This window comes from Vipera ursinii (genome assembly GCF_947247035.1).
Source record: "Vipera ursinii genome assembly, chromosome: 2".
Taxonomy (NCBI): Eukaryota; Metazoa; Chordata; class Lepidosauria; order Squamata; family Viperidae; genus Vipera; species Vipera ursinii.
The window spans coordinates 124,220,636-124,246,022 of record NC_139513.1 but is presented as its reverse complement, the minus strand read 5'-3'; the positions used below and the strand labels follow the sequence as shown (position 1 = coordinate 124,246,022).

The 25,387-nt window shown below is 41.3% G+C and overlaps 2 protein-coding genes across 4 annotated transcripts in view; one reads left to right on the top strand and one right to left on the bottom strand.

Annotated features, from left to right (window-relative positions):
• Positions 1-318: 318 nt before the first annotated feature.
• On the top strand, positions 319-3,367 carry NPB (neuropeptide B). The gene is made up of 2 exons (XM_083353951.1): positions 319-790; positions 3,066-3,367. Exons 1-2 carry the CDS (start codon positions 518-520, stop codon positions 3,192-3,194), a joined length of 402 nt encoding a protein of 133 aa, XP_083210077.1. The 5' UTR covers positions 319-517; the 3' UTR covers positions 3,195-3,367.
• Positions 3,368-19,042: 15,675 nt separating this feature from the next.
• PCYT2 (phosphate cytidylyltransferase 2, ethanolamine) overlaps positions 19,043-25,387 on the bottom strand; it is a 42,762-nt gene continuing 36,417 nt past the window's right edge. Inside the window, exons 12-14 of one of the 3 annotated variants that reach the window (XR_014491760.1) lie at positions 25,209-25,297; positions 21,397-24,311; positions 19,043-20,238 (exon numbers count right to left, since the gene is read on the bottom strand). Coding sequence is in view for 2 of the 3 variants with exons in the window: in XM_083356656.1 (XP_083212782.1) it covers positions 24,191-24,311; positions 25,209-25,297 (210 nt within the window). In the remaining variant the exon portion in view is untranslated. Of the gene's footprint in view, positions 20,239-21,159; positions 24,312-24,392; positions 24,597-25,208; positions 25,298-25,387 lie in introns of those variants that run through there. The other 2 variants (XM_083356656.1, XM_083356657.1) reach the window with 2 other exon arrangements.

Here is a 25,387-nt window from a genome sequence, read left to right as displayed (position 1 = left end):
GACTTGTGGACTTCAACTCCCAGAATTCCTCAGCCAGCCTGCCTGCCTGAGGAATTCTGGGAGTTGAAGTCCACAAGTCATAAAAGGACCAAGTTTGAAGACCCAGTCGTTGAGGGAGCTCGTCCGCGCTTTCTGCCACGCTTAACTCTGGGTCTCGTCCTCTCTCGACGGAGGAGCGACTCCATCGCGTCGCTGTTCCGAGTCCGTTTCTTCCGGCCAAAGGAGAAACGGGAGACGGACTTGTGGAGCTTCAACGCGTGAGAGAGGCCGGCGGAGAGGACGCGGGCAGAGGGTTAAAGCAAGCCGCGATTGAGAGCCGCCCGCCGGGCGGAGCGAGGGCCTTCCTCCTCCCGAAGAGACCGCCGGGTCACGTGCTCGGCGCGGCGCTCGCCTCCGCCGCCCGCTGCGGGGTCTGGGAGCCGCCTGGCTGCGCCCCGCTCCTCTCCTGCCTCCCCGGCGCTATAAAAGGAGGCGCCGATGGCGACCCCCAGCCCAGCCGTCGCCAGCCTCTCGCAGCATGGGGGGCGGACCACCGAGCCTGGCGCTGCTCTGCCTCACCCTGGCCCTGCTGCTCAGCCCGCCCGCCGAGGCGTGGTACAAGCAGGCGGCCGGCCCCAGCTACTACTCCGTGGGCAGAGCGTCGGGGCTTCTCTCTGGCGTCCGCCGCTCGCCTTACGTGCGCCGCTCCGACGACAACAGCGTCGCGGACAGTAGTGCCGAGGACGGCCCCGCCGCCTCCTCTCTCGCCGTGTCCGAGTCGCGGCAGAACCTCGGCGGGCTGCGCAACATGGTAAGAAGTAGCAGGGCTCCGGGAACGGGACGAAGAGTAAACTCGGGGGGGGGAGGGAAGAGGAGGGAGGATGCTTAAAAGCGCCCGTCGGGGAAGAGTACGCCGAATAATAATAATAAAATAAAATAAAATAAAATAAAATAAAATAAAATAATAATAATAATAATAATAATAATAATAATAATAATAATAATAATAATAATAATAATAATAATAATAATATAATAATAATAATTTGTTGGAAGGCACCTTGGAAGTCATCTAGTCCAACCCCCTGCTCAGGCAGGAAACCCTATACCATTTCAGGCAAATGGCTGTCCAGTCTCTTCTTGAAAACCTCCAGTGTTGGAGCATTCACCACTTCTGGAGGCAGGTTGTTCCACTGGTTAATTGTGTGTGTGTGTGTGTGTGTGTGTGTTCACATATTTAACTTCTTCAATATAAACCTGTTCAATACTGCACAATCCAGTGTTTTTTCCCTGAGCCTCCTTTCTTTCTTTGTTTTCATTTTTCCCAACACTATGCAAATACAATTCTTGATACTATTAATGCAGACAGAATTGAATATAAACATCCTCATATTTTCTAGTGTTACACAAATAACAATATCAGTTTATAAACTCTTTTCTAACCAATTTGTATTTCAAATGTATTTGCAATTAAAATCTCCTTATTAAATCAGTATCCTTTTTCATGTTCTTATTTAAGTTTATTTTCCCACCAATATGCAGAATTTCTTTGTCAGTTGTGGTTTTCTCAAGATTACTTACATCTATGTAGCTAAGAATTTCATTTATACAAGCCATCCTCGTATGTTCATATTTCCCATAACAAAAAAGGTGCTTTTCTAATTATAAATCATGTCTTTCTTATTATAAAAGTCTAATTATATCTAAAGATTATCCATTCTTTTAATCACATTCAAATAAATATTTATTCATGTAATGTCCCCTCTGGTAAGTCAAATCTTCTGTTTTTTAAGTCTGACTTTAGCTTTCTTCCTTTACCAAGTAGCTTTCCAGGCCAAGGCAATTAAATCAAAGAATTTTTCCTCTATTTTTGTGAAAGTTGCTTGGAATAAGGAAGACAATTTATGTAAGGTATTTCTTTTGTGAGAATTCCACCCATTTATATGTGCAGTGAATCTTCTGATGCACTTAGTGCATTGAATATTGCTTTTGTTGTAACAAACAAACTTGATGCATCTACTTTGTTCATTGGTTTATGTTAGCCCTGTACTGTATTGCATTTTATTGTATTGTAATATGTACTATAGCTGCTCCATTCCTAATTCCTTGGAGAACCAACCAAAAGTGAAAACAACATAGGAAATCCATCTGTGGAGATTCTCAGTCCTTCAGATCATGGTTGTTCCAAAGGTACTTTTCCAAAAGGCAACTGGACTTCGTTTTATCCTTGAAGACATTTTGCTTCTTGTCCAAGAAGCTTCTTCTGTCGGAACTGGAAAAAAAACATCTTGGATGAGAAATGTCTTCAAGGAAAAACAAAGTCCAGTTGCCTTTTGGAAAAATCACCTTATGGATAGAAAATCGGTAGCAATGGAAATTATGAGCAAGAAAAAAATGTAGCTGTATCAACCATAGGTAAAAGGTAAAGGTAAAGGTTCGCCCGCACATGCGTGCTAGTCGTTTCCAACTCTAGGGGCCGGTGCTCATCTCCGTTTCAAAGCCAAAGAGCCAGTGCTTGTCCAACGACGTCTCCGTGGTTGTGTGGCCGGCATGACTAGATGCCAAAGGCGCACGGAATGCTGTTACCTTCCCACCGTAGTGGTCCCTATTTTTCTACTTGCATTTTTATGTGCTTTCGAACTGCTAGGTTGGCAGAAGCTGGGACGAGTAACAGGCGCTCACTCTGTTATGCGGCACTAGGGATTTGACCCGCCAAACTGCCGACCATCTGATCGACAAGCTCAGCGTCCTAACCCACTGAGCCACCGTGTCCCTTGTATCAACCATACACAGTATTATTCATATTGCACCACCATGCAAGATGTATTTCTTCAGAAATAAATTCAGTGCATTGCAATGTGGGTTACATTTAGTTAAAGTGGCTCTCGGAGTATCATAGAATTGCTAAAAGCCCAGGGAGACCAGCAATCCCATCTTCAGAAGCTGCTTCTCTCCAAGAACCTTATTACACAAGAGATCCATAGGGCATACTCCCAAGTAAGTACATGCCCAGGACACAGGAGGCTCAGGTCGGTGCCAGCTGTGTTGCACTTGTCTTTCTTTTTTGTCTTTTGTCTTTTCTGCAGGCAGTGTGTGTGAAGGAAGTGGCTCCAGAACTGCAAAGCTGCCAGCTACTGCCAGGGGTGCCCAGCATCATTCAGTGCAAGGCGGATGTCACCGTCTCTTTGGACCCCACTGACTGTACTATCCCATGAGCCTTGAGCAGGTGGCCTTCCCTGTAACTTCTATGCAGGCACCGGGAGGTGGGACAAGCGGGCAAGAGATGGATTTACTCTCTGTGTGACAGGTGGTTGGATTTGGGGGTGGTGAGGAATATGGTTTTATTTTTATTTTTTCTGCATCTATTAATAAATGTGTTTTAAAAGGCTCCAGTGACCACCTATGTCTTTTATTATAATTTTAAAAGCTCAACACAACTGCTGCAGGAATCCAAAGCATCTGCAAGCACAATGGATCTCAGAAAACTGAGAGAAGTTCATTTTGAGGCTAAAATCCATATGCGTATTTGCCCAGTTGCAGCCTGGGCAAACAAATTCACAACAGCCTGGCTACAGTAAGGTGTCATGTTCTCTATTGACTATCCCCACTTTCTCTGCCAGACACTAACACTTGAATAATAATATAGGCAATAGTCATAGCTTTCCCTTAACCACTCCGTTCATTGAAGAATGGAGAATTGTTTGTTGGAATTTAGCCAGAGCAGAAAGGCTTTCTCTTCAATCTAAAGAAACGTGTGAAATTTAAAAACTGCCCAGTAATTCCCTGCCAGGATGTAGATGTATTCTTGATTTTAAAGGAAACCTTTCTATAAAAAGATTATTTCCATGTATTTCTATTGACAGCAGCCTGATACGGGAACCCAATTGACATTTGCAGTGTCCACAATCTACAACTGTTCTCCAGGCTGTCTGACACAGAAAGGCCTTTGCCGCAATACTTGCGAACGGATTCTTTTCAGTGGGAGAAGCAAATCAAACAGGGCATCCTGCAGCAAAGTAAATATTCTGTAATGAGCTTTGATTCTCACTCTTGCTCTCCTAATTGGAGAAAGTGGGTGGATGGGTTCTCCATCGTTATCCTACTGGTCCTACATAATTCTACATTCGCTGGCCTCTCTTTGGAGGCACAGTGACTGAGCCTCTGCTAAAAGCTCTGAAAATTGTTACATTAATTATGAAGATTTTTACTGTGAAACCTGGGGACTTGTCAGTGTCCCAGGTAGAGCAGACAAGAAACATAACAAGATGAACTATTTCTACTTTATTATAAGGCTACATTAACAGAATCTTGCAAGTCTGAAAGGACAGGTTTATACTGCTTGATTAGTTAGAGCAGATGCTTTCTAAGTTTCTTTCTCTGCCCATTACTCATTTGCAAGCACCTCCCCCTTTTATCTGACCATTTCCTGGGCAACACACACACACAACACACACACACAGTCATTCTCACAGAGAATAGATCCATAGATATAAACATCATCTACATACTGTGTAAAAGAGACAACAAGCCAAAAAGGGAACAAAAAAAAATCGGAACATCTCCCCACCAGCAATTAACACCAAGATTACTATCAGATCAACAGTGAACAATACCCCAATCAAAGAACTGCCAAACAGTAAAGAGGTCAACAACAAACAACTAAAAACACCTAGATCGCTCCCACCAACACTGACAGGGCAAGTCACTAGAATATAAATTGACAGCATACCCCACTCTCTGATAATGCTGCCTAATTTGGCTAATGAAACATATGCAAGAAAACAAGCTCAGAGAGCACCAAAGCCTCTCCTCATTCTCGCATTCCATTCCAGGACTAGACTATATCAAAAAAACAAGAGATGTTGAATTTTCTCACTGTTTCACCGTGTGAAATAGTTTCCAGTTTCTCCGAGAATGTGAAAGCAATTTAGGTTGAAATCTTAGGCATATATTAATTTAGGAGTAAGCCTTGCTAGAAAAAACACATTGAAACACACTTCCTAAATACCGTAAACAGAAACTAGCACAGTACTATACAAATATAGTCCAAAATATTTACACAGTAGTACAGTCAACAGAAAATTATAATTCACTGATTTATGCTATGCCATCAAGCTGGTGTCACTAATTAGCGACCATATAGACAGAAAAAAATAAAAATAAAAAGCTGCTGAAGAGAAAGGCAATGAGATGCAGAAAGGGACTGAGATGCATTGAAGTGCAGAAAAAAAGCTAGGTTCCCTTGAAGCTTGGCAGAAGATTAAACTGCTGCTTAAGAAAGTCTCTCTTTTCTTCTGTCCAATATTTGCCTCTCATCCCCTGCAGTTCTGTTCCGTCCATTCTTCCACCTTCCCCATTCTCAGAAATTGCCTGGATAAGTCCCTGCAGTTTTCCTTGCAAGTTTTTTTCAGAAATGGTTTGCTATATCCTTCCTAGGACTGAGAAATAATGACTATCCCAAGGTCATCTAGCTGACTTTGTACTTAAGGCATCTGGTTTCTGGTTTGATGCCTTATCTACTTCAGCAAACTGGCTCTTGGCTACTTTTCTAATGACCACAAATTGAAGATGACCTCTGTCCCCTAACCATTCACTAACCCCCTCTTCTTCTCATCTGGCAAATATGGCATTTCCAAGAAGATGACTGATGCCATTAAGAAGACCGGTCCCAAAGAAATACCCTGACTCTTGGTACCTCAGGCAAAGCACTATCGTCTCCAACCAGATTCAAGACAACTGTCGTGAACCTTAGTCTGGCAAGACTGTGGTAGTAGAGAAGTTATGTGAATCAAAGTCCAACACCAAAAGAACCAGCTGAAGGAAGGGAAGACTCCATGACAATCCAAGGAAAAATATATGAAATATTACAATTGAGGTCACAAGAACCTAACTTGCATGAGAACCATTAAGAGACACAGAACACATTTTGGAGGGAAGTAAGGTTTGCTCTGAACCAGTCTTCCATGAGTTTTGTTTTGATTAAAGGATATTGTCCTCATTGATTACTTTGTTAATCATTCATCCAGGCTTTATACATGTAATCATATCCCCAGGTTTACCTAAACGTAGCAAAAATCTCAATCATTTTTGCAATTTTCAGAGTTACAGGGCAACTCTGCTCTCTGTGGGACAAAAGCAGCTGCTCCAAATACACCAGGATTTGTACAGCAAATCTCTAAAGTCTAATTAATTCAACTATAGTTTTAAAGAGCCGTGGTGGGCGCAGCGGTTAGAATGCAGAACTGCAGGCTACATCTGCTGACTGCCAACCAATAGCAGTTCATCAGTTCGATTCTCACCGGCTCAAGGTTGACTCAGCCTTCCATCTTTCCAAGTTCGGTAAAATGAGAACACACATTGTTAGGGGCAATAGGCTGACTGTAAACTGCTCAGAGAGCGCAATACATAAGTCTAAGTGCTATTGCTAACATGAATTAGCAATTTTTCAGATGTTTGTTAAAGATATCCACACTACAAATGAGTTTGTTATGGATGTACCCTCAGCTAGTGTTTGCCATATAAAGTGGAGTTGCTTGCACTTAAAATTATAGGCACATAAAATAGATTATCTGATTTAATCAACAGTTTAATTATTACCATATGTTGAAATAAACTAGCGAAAAGGATGAGTTCTATGGCTTAAGGAATGCTGTCAAGCAGAACCAGAAGTATCTGCACAATATTTAGAAGTGGCAGACCTGCTTAGAGAAGAGCCATTGCCAGGAATGGAAGTCAGCAAGAAGATGAAAAAAACCAAAGAGCTTTTCCCCCAGCATTTCAAAAGCAACACTCAGTAGTTAACCCAATATTACTTTTGAAAGGAATAGAGTGAATGTCTGGTGATGGGTAGAAATTAAATTAAGTGATTGCTTAAACACTGAAGTAACTATAACAAAAATCTAAGTAAAACCTGTAAAGCAGGGGTGTCAAACTGCTGGCCCGCAGACCAGATGCATCATGCCTAAGCCGCACCCACCCCAGCTCCGGCAATGGGGAAAAAGTCGTGATACGTTACAACACGTCACGTGACGTGGCGAGTTTGACACCCCTGCTGTAAAGGAAGCTTCTAGCCCAGGAGCTAACTTGGGGGGTTTTTTTGGAGAAAGAGGTTCTTTTTCTGTGTTTTAAAACAATGCGTTTGTTTAATAACAAGGGAAATGCTGCTAGAGATACACCCCATTCTTACATACAGAAAAGAAATCAAGGTCCATGTTATAACTTCATTTATGTATCATTCTATGATGCAATGATCTCTTCTCCTTTGCTGTGCAACCACCCACTTATAACACTTAAGAGAAAAAAAATGGATCTGTAGTACAAATACACTGAGTAGTACCAAAATGAATATTAGTGTGGGAAGTCACCCCCCCCAGAGAAGGAAATATTAAAAGGGCAGAAAAATATATTTCCTCAAAGGATCTTAAAGAAGCAGAAAAGCATGCCCAGTTTTTCTTAATAGCCCCAAGTCTCCCTCCCCCAAGCAGAAACCAGCTCTACAGAAATGCAGATGTAAACCATCCAGGAAGCCCTCAGCTAGAAAATTAAGAAGACAAAGACACCTAAAATGTACATACCCCACCAAAACTCTTAAGACAGGACATAATAGGATTAACCCACAGATTGATTGATTGATTGATTTATTTATTTATTTATTTATTTATTTATATTTATATACCGCCCTTTCCCGAAGGACTCAGGGCAGTTTACAGGGTGATTAAAATGAAAAATACAAAAGTTAAAAACAATTAAAAAAATTATATCAATCCCTGAACAAATAAAAACCCCAGTTAAAATTAAAATTACAATTCTCAGCCTGGGCCAGAGAGCTCGAAGAGCCAGGTCTTCAGGTCCCGGCGGAATGAACGGAGGTCGGGGGCAGTCCTAAGCTCCACGGGCAGCTGGTTCCAAAGGGCAGGCGCACCCACTGAGAAGGCCCTCCCCCTGGGTGTTATCCGCCGGCAATCTTTTACCGCCGGCACCTTGAGAAGACCCTCCCTGTGGGAGCGCACTGGATGAAGGGAGCTTGATGCCGGCAGCAGGTGTCCCCAAGCCATTTAGGGCTTTATAGGTCATCACCAGCACCTTGAATCTCACCCGGAGGGCAACCGGGAGCCAATGCAACTCACGGAATAGAGGTGTTACATGGGAGTATCGGGAAACCGCCATCACAACTCGCGCGGCCGCATTCTGCACCAGCTGAAGCCTCCAAGTGGTCCTCAAGGGCAGCCCCATGTAGAGAGCGTTGCAGTAGTCTAAACGGGAGGTCATGAGTGCATGAGTGACTGTGCGTAGGGCATCTCGGTCCAGATAGGATCGCAACTGGCGCACCAGGCGAACCTGGGCAAAAGCCCCCCTGGTCATGGCTCCTATATGATCTTCAAAGTTGAGCCGGGAGTCAAGGAGGACGCCCAAGTTGCGAACCCTATCAACGGGGGGTAACACCTCACCCCCCCATCGTTAAAGGTGGAATGGTCTGGTTAACCCAAGATGCCGATATGCACAGCCACTCAGTCTTGGCAGGATTGAGACGAAGCCTGTTTCTCCCCATCCAGACCTGGACCGCCTCCAGGCAACGGGACATCACGGCGAGGGCATCACTGGGTTGGTTCGGGGTGGAAAGAAAAAGTTGGGTATCATCAGCGTACTGATGATACCCCACCCCAAAACCATGAATGATCTCACCCAGCGGCTTCATATAGATGTTGAACAGGAGGGGCGAGAGAACTGACCCCTGAGGAACTCCACAAACAAGAGGCCTCGGGGTAGATCTCTGCCCTCCTGTCAACACTGACTGCGAGCGGCCCAGGAGATAGGAGAACCACCGTAAAACGGTGCCTCCCACTCCCAACCCCCTGAGACGCTGCAGTAGGATACCATGGTCGATGGTATCAAAAGCCGCTGAGAGATCTAATAGGACCAGGACAGAGGAACAACCCCTGTCCCGAGCCCGCCAGAGATCATTCACCAGCACGACCAATGCCGTCTCCGTGCTGTATCTGGGCCTGAAACCCGATTGGTACGGGTCCAGATAATCAGTTTCCTCCAGGAACAGAGGAAGCTGATGCGTCACCACTCTCTCAACAACCTTCACCAAAAAGCGAAGGTTGGAGACTGGACGATAGTTATTTAAAGCAGCCGGGTCCAGGACAGGCTTTTTGAGGAGGGGTCTCACCACTGCCTGCTTCAAGGTGGCAGGGAAGACACCCTCCTTCAAAGAAGCAGTTATTACTGCCTGGAACCAGCCTCGTGTCTCCTCCTGGGCTGCATAAACCAGCCAGGAGGGGCACGGATCCAACAAACAGGTGGTGGTGCTCAGCCTCCCCATGTTCCTGTCCACATCATCAGGGGAAACAGGATCGAACTCAGTCCAGATAACATGCTCAAGACTGTCCGATTCCTCCACATCAGACTGCCCAGTCAGAGTCCAGACCGGCCCGGATCTGAGCGATTTTGTCCGCCAGATGATGACTAAACTCCTCGGCTCGTCCCTGCAAGGGATCCTCCCTCACCTCCTGGTTAAGGAGGGAGCGAGTCACCCTAAACAGGGCGGCCAGGCAATTATCTGCAGACGCGATGAGGGCAGCGAAGTAATTAGACTTTGCCGTCCTCATCGCCGCAAGATAAGACCTTATAAAGGTTCTTAGCTGCAGTCGGTCAGATTCGGATTGGCTGGACCTCCAACAGCTCTCTAGACCCCGTCTCCGACGCTTCATCTCCTGGAGCTCTGCAGAGAACCATGGAGCCCAACGGGATCTGCGCCGGGTCAGAGGTCGCAAGGGTACAACACAGTCAAGTGCCCCGGCGGCCGCCCTTTCCCAGGCATCCACCAAGGCATCGACTGGGCTGTGGGTGATGCCAAAGGGCAAACCCAAGACTCAGGTCAGAATATGTGACACAGGAAATAGCCTCAAACAGGAACAGGAAACAACTCCAAACAAAAGGCTCAAGAGGGTATAAAACCCCACACCCTACATATGCTCTCCCCTTCCTTTCTTCCAGAGTCATCTTGCTGTCTGGCTCTCCTCTTCAATAGACTGCAACCTTCTTTCTAAAGCAGTCGCCATGTTGTTTATCCCCGGCTTGGACTGAACCACAATGAAGACTTTTCCTTCAACATTAGTTAGGGACATGTTATTTTTATACCTTTGCTGATTTCTCATAATGGGTGGTAAAATAGGATCCCAAAAAGAAGTTAATTAAGTTCATCCTGAATGATTCCTAGAAAAAAGCAAATAGAAGCATATTGATACTAACTATATAAAGTAAAACTGTATAAATGATGGCAGTGATGGTATTGAGAGCGCAGTCCTTTTTCAACATCAGTGTGTTTATAAACCTGTGTCTGTAGATCTTGGGACCCAATATATAAAGTAGGTGAGGTTTATCAATAATGTACCAAGGTCCCAAGAAATAAAAATAGTTATAATTTAGAAAATAGTTTTAAGTACTTAATATTTTGGGAGAAGGCAATGGCAAATTATGTAATGCTGGCAACCCCACCCCCCATCCTCCCCCAGGGGACTAGAATTTGAGCTCAGTTTAAGGATTTCTTTCTCTCTTTTTCAAGTCACTATATAGAGAGCAAGAGTTGCCCCCAGGACACTTGCTATTGTGTAGGTTCCTTCTAATCCAAACTAGATCTTAATCTCTTGATGTCACTTACCGTTTATGATTAGAGATTGCTGAATCAAATTCATAAACAGCTTCACACTATACTGGTTTTATTTTGATATTTTTTCACTATGAAATTTATTTTGCAAGAGCTGAAACTTACCACTTAATCTTTCCCTTGTGCTCACCTACCTATCCTTGAAATTAGCCCTCTATCCTTGAGATTAAATTCTTATGAGTACACTCCTAGGTAGACATCCATCTGAAACAACAGATGTAGGTTCTTGTAACAACACTGATCGTGATAATTGCATCAAGACTGCTATCTAGAATCTATTTCAAGGGATTCATTCTCATAATTTCCAAGAGGCTTTTCTAGAATTATATCACATTTGCTTTTATTTATTTTTTATTTTATTTTAATTCCATTTATATCCCGCCCTTCTCCGAAGACTCAGGGCGTCTTACAAGCTTAGCAGTAGCCTTCATTCTATGTATATGCCTGCTTATTAGGGCTTTCACACACACCCCAAGCGGCATTATTACAAAGTCAGCTTAATTGCCCCCAACAATTTGGGTCCTCATTTTACCTACCTGGGAAGGATGGAAGGCTGAGTCAACCTTGAGCCTGGTGGGATGCGAACTTGCACTAATTGCAGGCAGCTGGTGTTACTTAAGGAGGCATTAGCCCACTGCTCCACCAAGGCAGTATATGTTCAAGACTCATTCCACTGCAGAAAGGACAGTATTAGTACCATTTTAATTTGTAGATATCTAGAATGGATTAATTCCAATGTGGTAATATTGGAAGCCAGAGGGGGAATCATAAACCCGTAATTTCTTTTCAGCAATTCAAGGAAATCAGTTTACCGCCAGGGGCTTTCCTGCATCTGAACCAATTATTTATTTAGCAGTTTCCAGAGGAGAAAGTGGTGATCAGGTGGGAATATGAGTTGAAATAAGAAGGTGATGGGAGAGGATCTAATATACCTCATTCCCTCTCTCGGATTCTTTCTGTTTACTGCAATTGAAATGTAGAGACCGATATGAAAGAGAGAACAGGGTCTTTTTAGCGGGAGGTGTTCTGACTCCACTCATGAAGGGAGCCCCATCTAAAATATAATTCAGTACTTGAAATGCTCAGGTGGATACTTTGTATTTGACCCAATAAAACTAATTAGTAAGTATAACTTCCATAGTTATTTGTAGTATTTTGGATTTCTCCATACACTCCCGTTCTTTTACCCATTGATTAAAATGGACTCAAAAAATAAGAGGAAAAAATATTTAAGGTATTTCCATACCTCCATAGATTCCATTCATTAAAGCCTCAAAAAAACGTTAGGTTGATATAATGATTAAGACACTAGTCTAGAAACCAGGAGTTCTATTCCTACCTTAGGCATAAAAGCCAGTTGAGTGACCTTGGGTCAGTTATTCCCTCTCAACCCTAGAAAGGGTATAACAAATGGGGAAAAAAAATCTTGTCAACAAAACTATAAAGAGCTGCCCAGGCAGTCATCAGGAATTAAGACTGATTTGAAGGCACAAAATAAAAACACCCTCAAAAACAGCTGAAGACCCTTGATTGAATTCAGTTCTATAGATCTCACAATACCAGGAACAAGCAGCAAAAGTAATTGTTCTAGCTCAAATTGCCATAGGCCCCACAATTATAAAAATAGTTCCCAATAAAAAAATCTGCATCCCACGCTAAGTCCTGGCTTCAGGTTGCATGCATTTGTCTGGTATGCAAATTCAAAATCCCAGCAGTTCCTATGCTGGGGAGATTAAAAGAGAGAGGTTAAGCTATCTTTTCTTTGAGGCAGTTGCAACTCAGAAGTCAGGAGATGTGTGAGATCAGAATTCTTTCAAATGGGAAAAGGACCTCAAAGATTGAAGTATCCGAGTAGTTAAAAGAAGGATTAGTTTTGAATATACCACATATTAGTTCCCTTCTCTGACAAACCATGTGGATCTACCGTTGCTTTTGAACTGGCGCAAGATCCTTGTATGGAGAGGCTTTTAAAACTATTAGGGAGAAGACAAGCAGAGACTGAAATTAACAGCTTGCCCTAGCTTCACAGAGTCTTCAACACAATCCCAAGAGGAACATCTTCATTTATAATTGAATCCACTTCCACAGTTCATAGAAATCTCTATTCACATCACTGCCCAGTAGATAAGAGAATTTCATTTGAGGGATAATAATGCACACCAAGGAAACTATTCTTTCCTTGCTGCCAGTAAAAAGCAGCAGAAAAGCAGCCTTACCTAAAAAAATGTATGAAAGAGGGGGAAAAGTTTCACACTTTTCCTCCTTACAACCATCTCCTCCCATTGTTCAGTTGCAAACTGGTTTGGTGTTGATAATCGGCCTCTTGTTCAGCTGCTTCTGACTCTCCAGGTGTCTCCAGAGTCTCTTCTGACTCTCAGTAATTGCTGCTTTCAGATTTTGTAGATCAGACATGTCAAACACAAGGCCCGGGGGCCAGATCCGGCCCGCAAAGTGGTTTCATGCGGCCCGCGAAGCCATCCTGGAAACAGTGAGGGAACGGCCCCCACTGCCTTGGCCCTGGCCCAGAGACCCTCCTCCTGCCAGAGACCCTCAGATCTGTCCCACTCCTGCCCAGGCCCCCATAGGCACCCTTGATGCAAATAATGTAGAGCTGGCCACGCCCACCCAGTAGGCCATACACACTCTAGCCACGCCCACCCAGGCCATACCCACCTGGCCCCCTGAGGGCAACTGCAATGCTGATGCGGCCCTCAAAGAAATTGAGTTTGACACCCCTGTTGTAGATCATGCTAGCTATTGGTGCTAGTGTCAAGCCATCTTGACACTTTGGTTTTTTACAAGCACAGACTTCCCCAGACGTTCTTGCTTGTGCATTCTGTGTCCAATATCTTTAAGGTTTAAATTCATGATTAGTGCTTCAAGTAAGCTAGTTTGACTTCATCTAAAAGTTACTTCATCTAGATTTGTTTTTGCTGTCCATGATACTCTACAGGATTTCTCCAGCACTACTACTCAGACGCACCAATTTTTCTTTGTTCAGCCTATCTGATGGTCCAGCTTTTACAGCTATATGTTATGGCTAAAGAAACCATGACCTTGACAAGATATACTTTCCTTGACAGCGTGATGTCTATACTTCAATGTTTTATCTAATTTGCCACAGCTCTCTTGCAAAAAGCAGGGATTTTATTTATCCCTGTGGGTTTTTGTGCTCAGGAAGACAAAGTTTGCTATTCTTCCACTACTGTTTCTTCCATGATGAACTCTCACTAGCAGACTACTTTTAAAAAATTGAGCAAAAGGGCTTTTGCCATGTCCTCTGTCACTTTGGGCAAGATATTTTAATTTTAATTTTAACTGGGGTTTTATTTGTTCAGGGACGGATATAATTTTTTTAATCTGTTTTTAACTTTTGTATTTTTTGTTTTAACCACCCTGTAAACCGCCCTGAGTCCTTCGGGAAAGGGCGGTATATAAATATAATATAATAAAATAAATAAATAAATAAATATTTTCTAAAGCCTTCCTTGCTTCCAGTCACCAAAGTGATTTTTTTCAGCATAGATGAAGTTAACATTTCTTGCTGTAATGTTAATCCCAACTTCTTCCAATCCAATATGTTTCATTTATATGTTTTGCATATAAGTTAAATGGAAAGGATGTCAGTATATATATAACCTTTGCACACTTGTTTCTCAATTTGAACCAGTGTGTTATTCTAAGATTTCATTACTACTGATGTGAAAAACAATAGGAGCTACACAGTTTGCTATAGCAATGGAGCTGAGGAAATCACCGTCTACAAAAAGAAATGTACAGAAGCTTTTTCAGTATTAATTATCTGGTCCTCATAATTTTTGTAATGAGTTTCTAAGAAAAATGTAAGCAGTTTTGGGGAGCTTTATGTGCAGCAGTTCAGCTGAGAACTGGAAGAAAAACTGTCAATACCCATTAATGGAGCAGCCACTTCTACTGGAGTATTAATAAATTCCATATCTTACATTTAACCTGCATATAAATATAAATGTAAAAGATAATACAGGTAGTTCTCAACTTACAACAGTTCATTTAGTGACTGTTCAAAGTTACAACGGCACTGGAAAAAGTGACATGACTGCCAGAATAATCAGGTTACTAACTCATCAACTACAGTGATTCAATTAACAGCAAGAAAGGTTATAAATGGGACAAGACTCACTTAACAACTGCCTCGCTTCTCAACAGAAATTTTGAGCTCAATTGTGGTCGTAGGTTGAGGACTACCTGTGTAAAAATCCATATCCTCAAGACAACAGGTAATCCTTGTTTCACAACTGCCTCATTTAGTGACCATTTACAGTTATGGTGGTGATGAAAAAGTAACATTTTGAGAAATTCTCACATTTATGACCTTCTCAAGTCCACCTGTTCTTTTTTGGAGGGTGACCCCGGCACCTCATTTTAAAGTTCATGGCCTATCCTTGCTAGGAGAAATTAAAAGTATAAAGAGCCCACTTTTGTTCTCTATTTAGTATAGTTATTACAAAAAAAATCTTTCACTAGGTTGAATAATAACATAACCCAAAATTGTTATTTTACACTGACACAGTATTCAGTAAAATAACTATATTTTTTAATGAAAAGGCAATAAAAAAACAGGTAAAACTAGCCAGTTTAAAGCCAGGGTCACTTGACTCTGGACTCTAGGCTTAAAAAACAAGCTTAATTAGTTCTAGTTAGTACTTCAGTGAGAGCCTTTTCAGTCTTGTATGGAAAATACAAGAGCCTTGGTGGAGCAGTGGGCTAATGCCTCCTTAAGTAACACCAGCTGCCTGCAATTAGTGCAGGTTCGAGTCCCACCAAGCTCAAGGTTGACTCAGCCTTCCATCCTTCAGAGGTAGGTAAAATGAGGACCCAGATTGTTGGGGGCAATTAAGCTGACTTAAGCTGACTGAAAAAAAAGAACCATTTATTCAACAATAATTAGGTTCCAGTTTTACAAGAATGAGGAATCCAGAACAATGGGAAAAGAAATATTTTTGTAGAAGTTGAGAGCTGCAGGGGGAGAAACTCTAGGGACCTGATTTATTAGAAATGTGGGGAAAAGCTAGGCAAGTCCTTGCTCATGTACATGAGATTATTTTGCTAGTCAAAACTGCCATTTCACGAGGGATAACCGAGCTGGGGAAAATCCATTGCTAAGGAGAGGGAATGTTGAGGTAATCAGGTGAGTTGTTCTCAGTTAAGAGTGGAATCTTGTGGTTTCTCGCCTTATTATGTTGCAATTCCATTATTAGGACTGTACTCAGGCTGCATTGGGAACAGGTAAATGAGGTTTCTATTCTTTGGTTTAAATTGGAATTGCAGGGGGCTTTATCTGTAGGCAAGCAGGGTCAGTTGATAGGATTAGGCAAAGAGAGGAGCTAGGGGTAACCCTAGTCACATCTGAAAGAGAGGGAGGAAAGGGCTGCAGTCTCCAGTTATTTTTTTACATCTGTTTTCTCCATCACAGACAGATAGTTCTAAGCAAGAAATCAAAAAGTATCTGAGAAAAAAAATCAGCTGCAAACCACTTTTGTTCTGTTGTCAAGAGAACCTCACAGTTCAACCCTAAATGTTTTTACCTCTTTAAAAAAATGGCTAGGGAAACAAAGAAGTCTTCACCAGGTATGAAAATAGTCACCAGGCTGATGCTAGTCCTACTGTTTGTTCTTTCTGTTACTTTACTGCTATCTCATCTGTACCAGGTTACTGTCAAATTTTTTTTCCTCAGATACTTTTTGATTTCTTGCTTAGAACTATCTGTCTGTGATGGAGAAAACAGATGTAAAAATAATAATAATCTCCAGTTATTTTTTTACATCTGTTTTCTCCATCACAGACAGATAGTTCTAAGCAAGAAATCAAAAAGTATCTGAGAAAAAAAAATCAGCTGCAAACCACTTTTGTTCTGTTGTCAAGAGAACCTCACAGTTCAACCCTAAATGTTTTTACCTCTTTAAAAAAATGGCTAGGGAAACAAAGAAGTCTTCACCGGGTATGAAAATAGTCACCAGGCTGATGCTAGTCCTACTGTTTGTTCTTTCTGTTACTTTACTGCTATCTCATCAGTACCCGGTTACTGTCAATTTTAATGGCTTTTGCATTCTTTGCTTTCTGCAGACTCCCAGGCACACCAGGAGACCTTGGGAAGCAATAACAGGCTTCCTTTATGTGTGCTCCCATTTCCATGCCAAACATCCCCCCCCACACACATACACAAGTCCTGACCACCTGTCTGCCCAAGGATTGAAGAGTGACACTGCAGGGAGTGGACGTGTTTATCCAGGCTATAGTGCAACAATGAAGCTACTAAGGTGTACTTACCATATATTCCATCAACTGTTAAAATTGCCAGAAAGGCCCAATAAATAGAAAGATCAGAGATTTAGTTACCAACATGTCTAGGAAAGCTGGGACAAATCCTCTACTTACAACCTTGGTAGAGGCTACTGGGCTAAATTGATTAATGGTCAGTCTTGATAGAAGGCAGCTTTCTAAAAACTATGCAGATCTCTTCAGCTATGCAGACCTCTTCATCTATCCAGCAAGCAAAAGGGGGATCAGGAGGAGGAAAGAGACTGAACAGCAGTTTACTTAATTTGTGGTCCTCTAGAAGGGATTTTGAAGAGTCCTTGGATTAGGGAGATCCATGTTCAATTATCCACCAGGATGCAAAGTTCACTGGGTCAATTCTCTCTCTGAGCTCAGTTTATTTCACACAGTTGTTGCTTTGTGGATAAATGTAGAGGACGTTCCATCGGTAGCCATATGTAAATTGCTTCTGAATCCCACATTTTGTCCCTAACTATAAACTGCCATAAATAACACTAGATTAAGCAATTTACATATCCCTGATTGCTTTTCCACTCTTTCTCCAAGTCAATCACCATCTCATTAATTAAGAAGTAAAATTACATCTGCACAGCTTTCCTCAGAGATAGCTTGGGCAAAGAGAATTATAATTATCAATCATTTATCCAAGAATTAAAATTATAAATGGTTAGAAAGCAGTAGACAGTTTCAAATGACTTTGAGGACCTTTTGAGCCTGAAATAGGCAGCTATGAGCTTTGCTGATTTATTGAAGATATTTTTCTCCTGAGATGAAGTCATGATATAATCCTCTTTATTTCCACCTACAGAAGTAACTAGGTGGCAGTTGAATCTTATTTCAACAATGATGGGGATAGCATCTTGTGCCGATTCTGAGGGCAATGACCTAGTTTGTGGAGAGGAAGAGGGCAGGCCTCTATATCACCCATAGGCCACCTTCACATGATATTCTTAACTTCACATGATACATGGTTCAATTAACCGAACCATGGTTACTGTAAGAGGTTGTGAGAATGAGACATGAGATGTTTAAAGGTTTATCTCAGGAAGGGCAATTCAGTTCAAATGTGAGGGGCATGGGAAAAATGCACTTTGAAGCATTAAGGCTGCAATTCTGTTCTTGCCATTTTCAAGAGTCTATTTTTACCACCGACTAGCATTAAAGATACCTTCCTTAAATCAATGTCGGGTTGTTTCTATGATTTTGCCAGCTATGTGGAGCGTATGAATTATTCAACTAATCCAATGTTTAGGGAATCATGACACAACAGTAAATTAATCTCATAGACTTACCTAACATATTAGAATAAAATACGATTCACTCATTTGCATTCAAGATGTCATGCAGATGCAATTATAGTATACCAGCTAGTCCCTAATGATGGGACTATTTTGGCAATATGTTTACACTCTTTTCACATGAACAAGAAAGAATGAAACACAGGACCAGACACATACATCCAGCTTACAGTATGAACTATTTACAGTACAGATTGTTTGTTTAAATCATCTGCTTTTCATTATTTGATGATATGGTGGGACTTTTAACAAGTAACCTGTTTCTAAAAGAAAGTAGAAGAGAGGTGTCAGTTCCCACTTCTAGACTATCAAAGGTCATCGGTAAGTAAGAGAAGAGGAAGAAACCCTCTTATATGCATGCTTTCAGCTGGACACTGTTCAATGGGATGGAGTGTTCAATTTATTTACCCCATGTCACAGTGCTCTCTGCCTCCACCTTATTCGGAGAGAACTCTTAGCCTGAAAGTTATAAATCTTTCGCGTCTAACACTGAGAATTTCAAACTGATTTAATAAAAAATAATCAAAGCAGAAGGAGCAGGATAAAAAGTTCCAGATGCTTTTGGTATTAACTTACTGAGGTTGTAATTCTGCATTTGGAAGCTATCATTTCCCATATAGTCTCTTCTTTAATGCATCACAGTTACCTTCCCCTGCTCTTATTTTGTATAACTCCCATTCTATCTGACAAAAATCATTTATTTGAATCATGTTTAAACCTTTCAACCCATATAACATTAGATGCACATAAAAACTGAGTCAGGGAGACAATGCTCATAAATTTATTCCCAACAAATCTTCCAAGATGACAGTATATCATAACTGTGGAACTCCTTTTAAAAAGCACTTGCTCAGACATTGCCATTGTACTAATAATCCCATTTGCTCTCAGCGCAGTACTGCAATAATTCTGGATTCTTGGATTCTCTGTAATAAAACTTCTGCTTTGTTACAAGAACAGCAACATTCTCAGTTTAATAATTAAAACAATAAACAAGCATTACATTGTTCATTATGTTTTGCCTTGTAAAAGGGAATGTAGAAACTCAGAATGTGGGTAACTTGTGAGGAAACGAACACTGCCATCTGCTTTCTCATGCTTTGTCCCTTCTGGTTGATTAAATTTCTCAGAATAGGACATGGTTAAGGAAATCAATGCCTCCTTGGAAGGTCGTTTTCTCCTTGTCCAAAAGAAGCAACAATAAGGCCATTAGCCTGCCTTGGCCTGTCACTGTGGGTAAATTTAGGGATTTGGGATTGTGGTGTTTGATTGCCAGCTGGTGTTCATGGATTCTGGTTTCCAACTGATGTTTGTCCCATTACATTGTTTCTTTCATGTTTCTGTATGTTGTCTTTGGTTCTGGATAATTCTTGGCAGAGTGTGGCTGTGGGTTTGTGGGCTACTGCTATTCCCAAAGATTGGAGAAATCTGGCTGTCATTTCTGACACCCCTTTTGTGTATGGTAAGGTTAGTTTTTGTCTGGTGGTTGGCTGTGTGGTGCGTTGTGGTTTGGGTGCTGTGTTTCAGTTTTTCAGATAGCTGTTGTGGAGAAAGACATCAAGCAGCCATTTCTCTTCCGCTTTTCTTAGTGCTGTGGTGCTGCAATGTGTCCTGGCTCTTATGTCACTCAAACAAGCAATTCCATCAAGACATATCGACCTACAACCAATCTACAAACCTCTCAGAATTCAAATCAACTGCACAGCCAACCAGCAACGGCACTGACCCTCAACCAACTCATTCAACCCCCGCAACCAGCATTTTACCTCCCAATGTCTCTCACCTGAGATGATCTTCCTTTCACAAGACCCATTACAAGACTCTCACCTGACATGACCCACACCCGACCCATCACAAGACCCTGATCTGAAGTGACCCTTACCTGACGTAACCTCCCTATCACAAGATCTACTGACCACACGAAGCACTTATAAGCAGAACACCAATACTGACATTCCCTAAGCTCTGAGAACGAACCTCCACCCTCATCCTTCACCTGAGCTACAGATATTCGCCAGTATTTCAAAGTTTATATAATTTTGTTACAAAGTTATTGATGTTTAGATGAAAGTCTCAGGTCATTTTATAAAGAAGAGAGATCAGTTTGTCAAGATGTCTTTATGAAGATTTGGCTGCTGATATTGAAAATAGTTAGAACTGTATGTGCTTTTTGTGTGTGATGAGAAGAAGGAACACATTTTTTCCTAACACTTCTTAATATGTGGCTAAGGGATATTCCTAGTAATCCTAACCCTAATACAGCAGCTTCTATGAGGGAACCAAAGTTTACAAGATGGTGGCGAGTGCAGCATTGTGATCCAACCCCACCCATTTTATATCCATTTTATATCCCACCATCCTGCACATTTTGATTCCTTGGACATTTTTGAGCTAATCTAAAGCTTGTGATACAAGAATGGTAGTGCAGAAAACTGAACTCTATTGCTCAACTTTTCATCCCTTGGTATAACAATACTTAAAGGGATGATCTGTTTCTCTACAATTAGAGGGATAAAATAATGAATTGGAAATCTTCAGTAATTTAGACCAGTTTTCTTTAAATTTCTGCTTGGTGCACTGGATTTGACTTCCACAGTTCCCAAACGGCACAGCTTTGGAAAGATGAGTTTAGATTTGTGCCATGTCAAAAAGTTTAACAGAATTATGTGTTCTTTACTGATATGTGGGATTATGGACAATTTTAATGTGGATCCCAGAACATTTCACAGACCACTGAAAGCTTGAGAATGAACTGAAGCTATGTTGGAGCATACACACACACAGACACACAGACACACACACACACAGACACACACACATAAATAAACTAAGCGAACACTGGGATGGAATAAGATATATATATGTCTGATAGTAATATTATGTCTGATAGTAATATTGTTTCCCGGAAGCATGGTAAGAGTAACATGTTCCTCCCATTCCTCAACTATTTTCCTGGCCCTCAAGGTACACAACACCCATGTTCTATTTGTATTCTGAAGCTGAGTGAGCCTCACTTGCCCTTCTCATCTTAGAAAACATGAACAGAGAGTGGAATGAAGCTGCTACTTGTTAGTTCAAGGGGACAGACACGGGACAAGTCTCTGAAAGGGTGAAGCCTTGGGACAAGGGAGAAACCTCAAAAAGGGCACCTACAGACCAGATGAGAAGGGGCCAGAAAAGCCCCATATTTCTAGCTACAATGGAAGAAGATTGCTCCTAAAACTGAGCAAGGGGTGTCAAGTTCCAAAAGTTTATTGAGTCAGGAAGCAGTAAACAGCCTTGAAATTTGAAATTCATAAAGTATTCCCATAATTTATTACCCTCTGTTCTCATTCCCCAGGGCAGAAACAACCTATCAGCAAACATCAACATAAAAAGAAGGGACTCCTGGCACTTTGAGAGCAAAGAAATGTAAAATGCAAAAGATTCTGGGCTATAAAACAGCAATAAGGTGTTGTGAATAACTCTAGCTCTGCCAGCCACTGCTCATTGCCTCTGATTGAGCTAAACTGAAATTCCAGATTCAGACTCTGAGCAGCAGAGAAGACAGAAATTAAATAAGTTTGACATTTTTAATAATTTCAAGCAACTGGCTGCCAGGGGCAACTTCTTCCCATGGAAATGTGCAGCCTGAGGTAGATTTAACATTTTTGCATTACACTATTTGCATTTAATGACAAATCCTTTCAAAAATTCTCACTATGGCAAAAGCCTCAAGGAGACTCATATTTCACAAAAATTAATTCAAAAATGGTAACAAGCTCAAGATTAAAAACAAATATGAGACAGAAGGACAGAAGTTTCTAGGCAGACAAGCTATTTTGCTAATTTAAAGGGAAAGAAGTGTCTGAAGAAAGGTGTCCAATATTTTGGCATGCCTGGGCCACATTGAATGAAGAGGAATTGTCTTGGGCCATAGATAAAATATATAATATAGTGAATGTATACAAATAACAAACTTCCTTAATTTTTTTCTATTTTTTATTATAATCTTGTGGGACTGCATTACTTATTGTCCAGGGCCACAGGTGGCCCACGGGTTGGACATGCCTGGTCTAAAAGAAAGCAGCCAATGGATATTGGTACAGGAAAGCAGGATATTGGTACAGGAAAGGCGAACAGGAGTCTGGATTGGGTCAATTCTCTTGTACAGATGGACAGCAAGAGTCTGATATTAAATAGATGGCCTAGTGTCTTATTTCACAAAGGAAAAAAATCCATTTAAAAGCATGTTATGCTGAAGAACTGCTAGACAACATGATAAAGAAGCAAAAGAACAAAGATTTTGAAGTTATCTATCAATGTTATCTGGAGAACAGATTAAACGAGCACTCAAATCTCTTGTCATTTTTTTCTTACTATGGGGAAATAGAAATATTTCTATTTAAATTATACTAATTATTTACCTCTATATGTTCCTATGCGTAAAACAGGACACAAACATCTTGTTATGCTATGCAATCTTTTATTGCTTTTACTGGAGCTCTAGATTTTAGGGATAATTTAATATAGGAAGTCCTGCATCATGTCTCCTTCAAAATGTCAGTTGTGAAACTCTATTAATACACAGTGCCCAGCACAACAAAAATAAGATCCTATTTAATTAAAGATGTTTTCATAGCAGATAGAGGTTACCTTGGCAAATCTGCACATAAACTCAAGGATAATTGCAGAACTTGTCAAATCAAAAGATTTTACATTTGAGTTTACCGCTAACATTGTATGGAGGGGTCATCTAGTGCTCTAGAGAATGTATGAAAAGGCAGGATAGGGATAAATGATCATGTGTTTCCTAATCATTATACAGAAATATCTTACACTGCAAATGAAATAAGTTCCTCAAGCACTGACTTGCTTAGTAGGTAATAAACCTATGCTTGGTTAAGTTTCCACTGTTTTTTCCAGTCCTTTTAGCCTTAATTTCAGACTTCAACTGTAAATGCAAGTCATTAAGATTTTATTAATAACCATGGCTGAAAATATACAAGGTAAAGAGTGAAAAGAGCTTGTTTGGATGAGAATGAAGCCCAGCCTCTTATGTGGCCCTCCTGTGTTCCCCATCACGTGTAAGAAAGAAACTTTAAGTAGTAAGCTTCATCACTAAGCATCCAACGTTAGCAGTACAAAGCATTTATATATAAGGGACAATATGCCTCCCCAGGATGTAATTTGTGGTCAATATGGAGCTTCTGAAAATTAACTTTGGCCACAGTGAGATTTCTAACAATTACACTGTACTTTTGTGCTATGGTCGCAATTAGCATGCAGCTCTCCTGCTTAGCAATGGGCCTTAACAGACTTATCTGTACAGCAAGTAAGGAGACCGTTATCTGAAATGATAGAACTCCACTGAACTCCTTCCACAATAACAATATGGAAAGATTCTGAATGTACCAGATGTAAGGCAGTGTATGCAATTACTATTCTTTCTTTCCAGGTGTGCTTAGCTGGGAAATATACTGGCAGGTTTTGCTGCATCTTGTTTCCTGAAAAAGGAAAAACCTCTAATGGCATTCAGCAACCACTGCTGTTCAGAAAGGACTCTGAATCCAGAAAGGATGGTTTGATAGATCTGAAAAGTATACCTGGCAGGCACAGATTAAAGAGATGCTGTGAGATGTTCAAATTTCAGAAGACGATCTGACAGAATTCCCAACTCCCCTAGTTCCAATAGGTCAAAAATGCCAGAAGACAAAACCCGCAGAAGTGTGATAATTTTCATCCAAATTAAAACTGGTTATTGGAAAGGCATTGCTTAAAACTTCTCGATCAATTAGATAGCAGCATCCACCTGGCTCTTCCCTATGGACAACCGATGTTCTTAAAGCGGGAAAATTGTAGCCGCGAGCCTAATTCAGCGGCGTCCTATTCTCCAGGGCAGTTTGCAGGTCCAGAGGAAGAGGATTCTGCAGCACTCTTCCCCACCGTGCTAACTCTCTTGGTCCCTTAAACCTGTCTCCTGTTGGGCCGCTTCCTCCTTTCTTTTCATGACCTCCAGGACAGCCAGTTCCTTTGCTTCTTTCTTCTGATTCCGAGCTTCGAATTCCAGCCTACAACAATCAAGAGATCCATAGTTGTGCAAGGACAACTTTTTTTTCCAGTGCACTTTTTTCAAATGGCTGGGAACTCTGTTTTTCTTATGTGTGCTCTGAGCTGTTTCTGAGCATTTTCTTCTACAAATCAGGGGTACAGTATTCAGAGAGCAGGCAAGGGTGTTTCGGATCCAGCAAGGTCCTGGGTGGGACAGCGGCCCCAGGAAAAGTGTGGTTCTTTAAGAAGCAGTGATCATCAGTACAAGGAGAGTGAGTGCTCATGCTGATCCAAAAGACCCTTTTCTGTTTAAATCCAGACACCGAGCAATTAAGTCAAGAAAATTACCATGTCTTTTTCCTAATTAGTTGCAATATTGGTTATTTTTAAGAAACTCAGAATATTTTGAGCAATCATGGTATTGTAAAAAATGTAACTTCAGAACCACAATTGTCTAACTATACATGGGCTGGGCAATTTATGGTTTGTGGACTACATATGACCTCCAAAACATTTTTGCAGCCCTCAGAATTAAGCTGCCAAATTGCAGTTGCAAAATATTCAGAAGTAGCTGCATGATGTTCTACTGTATAAGGATTAATTTAACACACTTTAATGTTTTAGGTAACTGTTTAAAAATGCCCACAATCCGACCCCAAGTGCAAAGACAACTAGAACAATGTAACAACCCTCACTGCAGCTCTGAGTACTGAGAAATCAAAATATACCCCCAAACCATACAGAGTAATTCTGTGTAGGTTCTTCCTTCTTTCTTATGTAAATTATCATTTTGTGGGAAAGATAACCAGCTTAGTGCGGGTCATTAAAAAATAAGTTCGATGAATGAAGAGTTTATAACAGCAGAATCAAAGTCCTATCATGCAACATACAAAATTACTCAGTTACAAGCAGCTAACCTGTTCTTAATTATTCTTTTCACTATCAGGTCAGTGGTGAGATTGTTGCCGCTGTCTATCAGCCGAAATATACCACGTCTCTTGGGTTCCTATAGATACAGAGAAGAGAAGAGAAGAGAAGAGAAGAGAAGAGAAGAGAAGAGAAGAGAAGAGAAGAGAAAACAAAATCTCTTACAGCA

Excerpts from the sequence above, each read along its gene's own strand:
- NPB (XM_083353951.1), top strand. The coding sequence starts at position 518 with ATGGGGGGCGGACCACCGAGCCTGGCGCTGCTCTGCCTCACCCTGGCC. Across the intron at positions 791-3,065 it reads TCGGCGGGCTGCGCAACATG|GCAGTGTGTGTGAAGGAAGT; the intron begins GTAAGAAGTAGC and ends TCTTTTCTGCAG.